At 38.1% G+C, this 8,408-nt stretch overlaps 1 protein-coding gene across 2 annotated transcripts in view; it reads left to right on the top strand.

The window, feature by feature from the left end:
• Nucleotides 1-517: 517 nt before the first annotated feature.
• Nucleotides 518-8,408, top strand: part of LOC105121448 (protein MOS2-like) — an 8,924-nt gene continuing 1,033 nt past the window's right edge. For both annotated transcript variants that reach the window (XM_011020092.1, XM_011020093.1), the window contains exon 1: nucleotides 518-2,129. In XM_011020092.1, the coding sequence (XP_011018394.1) occupies nucleotides 781-2,121 (1,341 nt within the window). In that variant the 5' untranslated portion in view covers nucleotides 518-780 and the 3' untranslated portion in view covers nucleotides 2,122-2,129. The remainder of the gene's footprint in view (nucleotides 2,130-8,408) is intronic.

Here is an 8,408-nt window from a genome sequence, read left to right as displayed (position 1 = left end):
TATTTAACATAAATATTTTTTTATAAAACATCATTTAAGAATGCTGACTTAATATCTAACTAAAACGCTTTCTAATTCTTGTGTGCAATAATAGTAAATAATAATCTAATAATATCTAACTAAAACGCTTTCTAATTCTTGTGTGCAATAATAGTAAATAATAATCTAATAATATCTAACTAAAACGCTTTCTAATTCTTGTGTGCAATAATAGCAAATAATAATATAATGATATCTATTTTTACAGCAGAAGCAAAGTTATCTGAATAATCAACATGAAATATGCGAGTATATCCTTAACTACGAGTATAACCTTGTGTTTGTTGATATAACTGCATGCATTTAGTTTAGTTTTAAACACCAACTTTACTCCAATGATGTATTTTAATCAAAAGTTAAGATTTTAATCAAAAGAAAGATGCAGAGCATTTTGCTTTTCAAGCTGCTTCTCTTAAAACTTTATTGTTGCAAAGCTTCTTTTTGGACCGCCTGGGCAATCTATCAAATTAATAAACACGACCGGATCTAACGAGCAGGTTATGAGTCATCACAATGATTTATATAGCTTCACTGAATTTAATAACATTGCTGAGAAGTTATCCACGACCACGACAGCGCCGCCCGGGCAACTTCCTAGTATTAGCTAAAGAACCCAGCCCAGGTGTTGTTAAAGTGTTTTAAGAATTTTCAATCAAATCCTTCCTTCCTCCTCGTTTTTATTAATCATGAGCAACAGCAGCATATCGAAACACAGACGGCCTCGGACAGACAAAAAACAACATGAAGCTCTCCTTCTCAATTCCATCAAATTCGAATTCAAAAAAGCCAGTCTCAGACAAAGACGAAGGCCAATCAGATGATAGCAACACCAAACAATATGTCACCGAATTCGATCCCACAGAAACCCTACAAAGCACTCGAACCCCAATTATCAAACCTATACAAAACGAATACCAACCCCACAAAAAATTGAAAAGCACCGATCTCCTTCTCCACCCTGACCCCTCCACCGACCTACGTTTCGAACTCCAAACCTTCTCCCCCGATCCCATGTCTTTCGGTCTCAATCTCCGTCAGCCCACCGCCACTTCTCTGACCAAAGAAGCTAGAGTTGAGGATGTGATGTTGGAGAAATTGAGATATGATTTGAAGAGGTTGCCAGAGGATCGAGGGTTTGAGGAGTTTGAAGAAATGCCAGTTGAGGATTTTGCCAAAGCTTTGCTTAAGGGTTATGGTTGGCATGAAGGGAGAGGAGTCGGAAAGAATGCTAAAGAAGATGTTAAAATCAAGCAGTACACTAAAAGAACTTATAAAGAAGGTTTGGGCTTTTTTTCTGCTTCACTTGATTCAAAAAATAGTAATAAAAATAGTAGCAATGGTAATGGTAGTGTTAAAGAGAAAGAATCAGAGAAGAATAAAGATGGGTTTTCTGTGGGTAAAGAAGTTAGAGTGATTTTTGGTAAAAAGGAAAATTTGGGTTTGAAAGGTACGATTGTAGAGAGGCTGGGTTCGGATTCGATTATTTTGAGGGTAGAAAAGAGTGGGGAGAGTGTGGAAGTTCGGGTTTCTGATGTTGCAGAATTGGGGTCGGGAGAAGAGGAGAGGTGTTTGAAGGAATTGAAGGATTTAAAGATAAAAGAAGAGAAGAAATCGAGTGATGGGGATAGGGAACACCGGCCTGTTAATAAGAGGAGCGTGGAGAGTAGAGAAAGTTTGATAATTGGGAATGGTGGCATTGTTAAAGAGAGAGGAGTTCAGTGGCTTAGGAGTCATATTCGGGTTAGGATAATTACTAAGGACTTGAAAGGGGGTAAATTGTATTTGAAGAAAGGAGAGGTGGTGGATGTGGTTGGGCCTTACAAGTGTGATGTAAGTATGGATGAAAGTAGGGAGTTGGTGCAAGGTGTAGATCAGGACCTTCTCGAGAATGCATTGCCTCGTCGGGGCGGTCCAGTTCTTGTTCTTTATGGGAAGCATAGGGGAGCTTATGGGAATTTGGTTCAAAGGGACATGGACAGAGAGGTTGGGGTTGTGCAGGATTATGGTAGCCATGAGTTGCTTAATGTCAAACTCGAGCAAATTGCAGAATATGTTGGAGATCCCAGCTACATTGGCTATTGATTCTCTTGGTGAGTATTGCAGACATCCCAGTTCCATCCATAGGTTTTCTGGGATACGTTGTCTTGATGCTTATAGTGATATATGTGTATCTTTTCGGAATTTCAGATACTACGAGGAATTTATGGGTCTTATGCTATTTTACTTGCTACTGTTGCTTCAGAATATACTTTAGATAATAAATTGTTTTTCAATCTTGTTTCACTATTTTCACTAATTCATATGCAAATGCATGTTGAAGCATATGATTAATGTGAACTTGGAATAAAAATTTCATCATAGGTGAATAAAAGTTGATTTTTGACAAACTCTTGCTATTCTAAAATGCTTTTAAATTTGAATTGCTATTGTTGTTTTAGAAGATACTTTATGGCTTCATTTATTTACCGGAAAGTAATTTTTTTGGAAAGTGAATTATGAAAAAATAAATTATTTTTTGATGTTTGGTAGTGTAAAGGAAAATAAGTTGGAAAATATTTTCAAGTGTTTGGTTATTTCATAGAAAATAAGTTGGAAAATGACTTATTAATATTTTTTTTTTTTAAGTTTATTAAAATAATGAGTAATAAATCTTACAAATTAAAAAGTTGAATGAGAATGAAATTGAAAAAAATATAATTTTATAAATTATTTCAAATAAAATAAACAATAATCAAAATAATAGAGATCAAATTTAAAAAATAAAAAAATTGAAAGATGAAGAAATTAAAATAATAATAATTAACATTTTATAAATTATTTCAAATAAAATAAGTAATAATAAAAAAGAATGAGGATTGAATTCCAAATAAAATAAGTAATAATAAAAAAAAATGAGGATTAAATTCGATAGATAAAAAATTTCAATTAAAAAATGATAAGGAAAAAGCAAATAATAATTATAAAAATGAAGAACAAAGTTAATATAAAAATTAAATTCTAATGGATGAAATTGAAAAATAAATATTCAAAAAAAAATATATATAGCAATCAAAAGTTTAAGGATCAAATAATATGATATTTTTAAATTTTTTATAACTTTCGAAAAGTGTTTTCTATTCAAAATAAAAGAAAAACACTTTCTTGGAAACCATGTTAAATTTTTCTTTAACTAAAAAATGTTTTTTTTAACAGAAAATGTATTTTATTGACCAACTTTTCTAATGACAAACAAATACAAGAAAGTTTAGAAAATAATTTTCTAAAAACCACTTTTGAGGAAATAAATATACCTAAATATAAATCGTTTTTCTATCTTGTTTCAGTATTTTCACTGATTGTAAAGAAAATGCTGATGGTTCATGTTGAAGCATGATTAATGTGAATTTCAAATGAAAATTTCATTCGTATGTAAATAAAATTGCTTTTCGACAAACTCTTGCTATTCTAAAATGCTTTTAAATTTCAATTTTGAAGATCATAAGTTGCATAAGCTTCTATTTGAATTATCTTTAAGTTCTCAGCTGGTAATTATTACTGGCCCCAGTTTTTAATCCTTAAAGTGTTGACTGGGGCCATCTTTTATTTTTTTTCATTGGCCTTCACTTAATAATCTTAGCCAAATGCCTTTTCTTGCTCAAGTTCCGAAGTTCGTGCAAAACTAATGAAATCAGGTTCCATAGTTATTCTAGGCTTCTAATCATATAGGTCAAGCCACTGAGAATTCTTGTTATTGCAGGAGGATTTCAGACAAGATGTCAGGGGTTTTGCAAATAATTTGGAATAGGAAATAAGATTAGTGGGGTTGCACCTTACTAGAAGGAGAAAGTATTGACAGGCTTCCCTTTTTTTCTTTCCTCTTCCTGCTCCCGTAACTCATTTGATCACTGAAAGGGTGCTTGAAGGGAGCAGGGGCTGTATCTTTAAGATTCTGTTTGGCACTCAAGTTTAAATGAAAAAAAAAAAAACAATCAAATAATGAAAGACAGATAAACCTATTACCACACTACCTTTCTTGGCTCTTTGGAATTAATTTGCTAGGAGTTTGTGGTGTCATGTCTGATAAAAAGGGTACATGAGGTGCTAAGGCTGAAAATTGCCACTCAAAATTTGGTTGTGATTTGAATCTTGCTAGGAGTTTGTTTCAAAAAACTTTATCCGTTTCCTTTTAACAAATGAAAAACAGAAATGGTTGCAGAACAAAGATAGTTTCTTCCATCATTATGAATGATTATAAAAATTTTGGCTTGCTGTTTGGTGCCATCTTCCTTGCTCTCTCTCTCGCTCTCTTTCTCTCTAGATTCTCTTATCCCAGCTTTTGAGCCCTCACCACCGTGTCTCCATAAAGCAGCACCCGAAATCTTTGGTTTGAAGTGAAACTCGCTCTACCATGTTTGGTTTTCAATGATAAAATTAATTTCTACTCTTATACCATTTTGAAACCAGTTATTGCTTTCGATTTTCTAGGAGTACAAATAAAAACCATTTTAATGGTAAGTATATTTACCACGCACTTTTGGTCTGATATCATTGTGGAATCTATTAGTTGCTCTTGCTGATATTGTTTGCTGCTAGATTTTGAATCTTGTGTTTCTTGTTGGAGTGATTATTGTAATTCCAAGGAGTAAGTGTTGGGAATTTCGACCGGTGATGTACTGATATTTGCTCATAGGAGGCCAAGCACACTGACACAATATTTAATGTGGTTCGGCAAAACCACCTACATCCACGGGAGAAGCCATTGCATTATGTAGGGAGATATTTACGTGGTTCGGCAAAACCGCCTACATCCACGGGAGAAGCCATTGCATTATGTAGGGAGAGTACAAGATTTACAACAATAGAGGAGGAGGAATCATCCCCTCTTTCATAACTCTCAACCTCACTCTATTTCTTTCTTTTTAGTGCTGCAATGGCAGCCCACTCTCTCCTACATTTCTCACATCTTTGGCTCTTTTCTTTCTCTCATTTTGCTCTCTAACATATGCCTCTATTTATAGGCATTCATGAAGGCTTTTCTTGGGTTGTTGTCAACATTGGTGGCCACCAACTCTAGCTCATTCAACAATGGTGGCTACTAATAGTCAATGGTCAATGGTTGGTGCCTTACATGAAATGGCAACCAACCTAACAATCACCCCCTTTGCCATTCATGTGGGGCAACTGTCCTCTTGCTTCTTCAACACAAGCTTGCATCTTGCAGCTCTTCCAAGCTTTCCATTCTGAGAGCATCTTTGGCCAAGTTTATACGTACTCGCCAAACCTTTCAATCATCAAAGTAACCAAAGCACACCTTTACACAAAAGGATCACTGTAACCAGATGGTTTGCCACATCACATCTGAATAGTGTTAACGCTTGTCTCTGGAACAACATTCCCCTTCGAGCGTATCAACCATGCTCGATCCGGAATGATTCATCAAGCCTCACATCAAGGCTTATAACACCCCCTCAAACGGATATTTCAAGTGCGACAGTTATTATCTGAGTATCTCAATATGATCACAAGCTCACCACTCTTCCAAGAGTCTACTCATCCGGGAGTTGCGTCTGCCCTCTGTTCCACCCTAGGAACCACGCTTTACTTCTCCATGAGTCTCCCACTCTTAGTCTCAAGAGTCCAGGTAGTTTTTCACCTTTAACCATGGGGGCAGCCCATTAAAGGTTGATCCATATATGTCTTGATACTCTGAGTATTACAATGCCTTCACCGAGCTCACCACCTTGACAAGAGTCAACTTGTTATCGGAACTTGCGCATGCCCTCTGCTCCTTCATAGCAGCCGCGTCTTAATGCTCCACAAGTCATCCACTTATTATCCAAGGCAAATGTCTTCTAGCTCATTGATTTTTAGCATGAGGGCAATATCCATGAAAGTCAATCTTGTATTTGTCTCCATACTCATCATAGCCACTTCATTGGCTATACACTTGTCCACTTATATCCAGCCATCACATTGGCTCTAGGACATTTTGAAATTGGGCTCCTATCATGGCCCTCACACCTTCTTTTGAGGTGTCTCCTCCTGTCATTATGAGACGATTTGAACTTGGACTCATATCACGGTCCTCACACCTTCTCCTAAGGTGTCTTCGCCTATCGTCATGAGACGGTCTAAACTTGGACTTATATAGCGGTCCTCACACCTTCTCCTGAGGTGTCTCTCCCTGTCTTCATGAGACGGTTTGAACTTAGACTCATATCACGGTCCTCACACCTTCTCCTAAAGTGTCTTCGCCTGTCGTCATAAGACGGTCTAAACTTGGACTTATATAACGGTCTTCACACCTTCTCCTGAGGTGTCTCTCCCTATCTTCATGAGACGGTCTGAAATTGGACTCATATCATGGTCCTCACACCTTCTCCTGAGGTGTCTCCACTCATCGTCATGCAGCGGTTTATACTTGGGTTCCTTTCATGGCCCACACACCTTCTATCTGAGGTGTCTTTGTTCGTCATAAAACAGTCATATCCTCCTTCATCGGGGATGTCTCCAGTGACTAAGATTCTCTATCACCATGTGGACTTGGGAGAGCTCATTGCCACTGATCACATAGAAAGAGAAAGTTGCGGTATACTCCTCGCAATCCTCCACCTCGATTTCTATGTTTGGAGCTTCTATGTCTTTCATCATTACACTTGACAACTCCACCTACACCAACTCTCTTTGGTGTCTTCGCCTTTCATCATAGGCAGTCGCCTTTTATCACAGACGTTTGCACCCCCTCAATTAGGTGCATTTACAACAGCTCATCTTTCCATCCTTGCATGCATTGGAAAGGTCCTCGCTTGTTGTTTTTATCAAGAGCACAAGAGACTTCCTGTTGTACAACCTTCACACAGTCTCTGCTCTAAGCTTCATCTAGGAACACTTATTCTTCTTGCACCTACTGTCTCATTACAGTACCTCGTTGGATCCTTCGGGTACTCCTGCACAATCTCCGTGTGTCCTCGTGCATTTTCTGTTCTCCAGATTTCTCCCTATTCCTTGCTTATGTTTGACAGCAGCTCATCCTGTCACAACATCTATCCAAGTCAAAATAGGGTGCCAATCTTTATCCCTTTGCTGTATTTCTCTTCCATTATCAGGGTCTTCATCAATTCTCCCCTCGAGAAATTACAGTCATCGAATCTAACTTCCTTGAAGAAATCACCACTCCATCAGATCCTTGATCATACGGAACCCAACTGTTCCTTTATGCCATCATCCTGCTAGTCTTCAACAGTTTCATAACAAACTGTCACATATACGAAAATAGTACCGTATGGATAATCCTTCCACTAAACAAGTTCCCAGGAAAGATTGGAGGGGTCACACCGGTCCCGCTTAAAACCCAATCTCCTAGACAGAACTTCTTAGGCCATATCTATCCATCGTACTGTTTTTTCGTATATACAACCATTTGCTAGCTTTGTCGCGAATTTCCTTTTACAAGTGATCTGGGGTATCCTGGTTTTATACCTGATTTCTCAACATCTGGCGAGACTACCAGTGCTCAGATTCGTCAAGATTGGTCTTCATCAAATTTCACTCTCCACCTCAAATTGTCCACATGATTGGGTGTTTAGAGTGTCCCAATTTTGCCTTCCCTCAAGGCAATTAAAATTCCCCACATAATAGTTCAACACATGTAATTGGGCAAACATATGTGATTTCTTCTTCTTCATCTCCATCGACCACCATGATGACCATCAGATGCCTCCTAATCGGGCAATCTCTCTTTAATAATTCATCACTGCCTTTTATGATCTCAATCTCAATGATCGGACCATACCATTGCATCCGTAACGATCAAATTAGCTGGAAACAAGTCTGAAATCATCCAAATCGCACTTCAGACGGCTAAGATTTGATCAAAACAATTCTGGCCTGATAAACGGCCCAGATTCAATCTCAGAACCGGTTGTACGTAGACTTTGCCACACAGGATCAAAATCCAGGGAACTGACGTGGCTGTAATGACGTGTCATCCACGTAGGACATATATGTCAACCAAATCTGACGTGGCAGTTTGACTGGTCAAAGTGCTGATGTGTCAGGTGATGTGCCTGATGACTGTGCAGAACTGCTGACGTGCCTAATGACGTGGCAGTTTGACTGGTCAGAGTGCTGATATGTAAGGTGACGTGTCCGATGATTGTGCAGGACTGCTGACGTGGCTGATGACGTGGACAGTCACCCCGCCGGCGCGTGCGACGGTTTCCGACGTCCGATTTCGACGCGGTTTTCACCAGTGGCTTCGTCTCTTCCTCCTCTACACAGTGGTATGGTCAAAACACAATTTTGACAACTTTCATTTTTGAGCAAAATCAAACACCACTTTAAACCGAACGCTCTGATACCAATTGTTGGGAAATTCCGACCGGTGATGT

The sequence above is a fragment of the Populus euphratica genome, unplaced genomic scaffold (assembly GCF_000495115.2).
Source record: "Populus euphratica unplaced genomic scaffold, PopEup_1.0 scaffold25.1, whole genome shotgun sequence".
Taxonomy (NCBI): domain Eukaryota; kingdom Viridiplantae; phylum Streptophyta; class Magnoliopsida; order Malpighiales; family Salicaceae; genus Populus; species Populus euphratica.
Note: the sequence above shows the minus strand (reverse complement) of the source record. Positions and strands in the feature narration are given on the sequence as shown.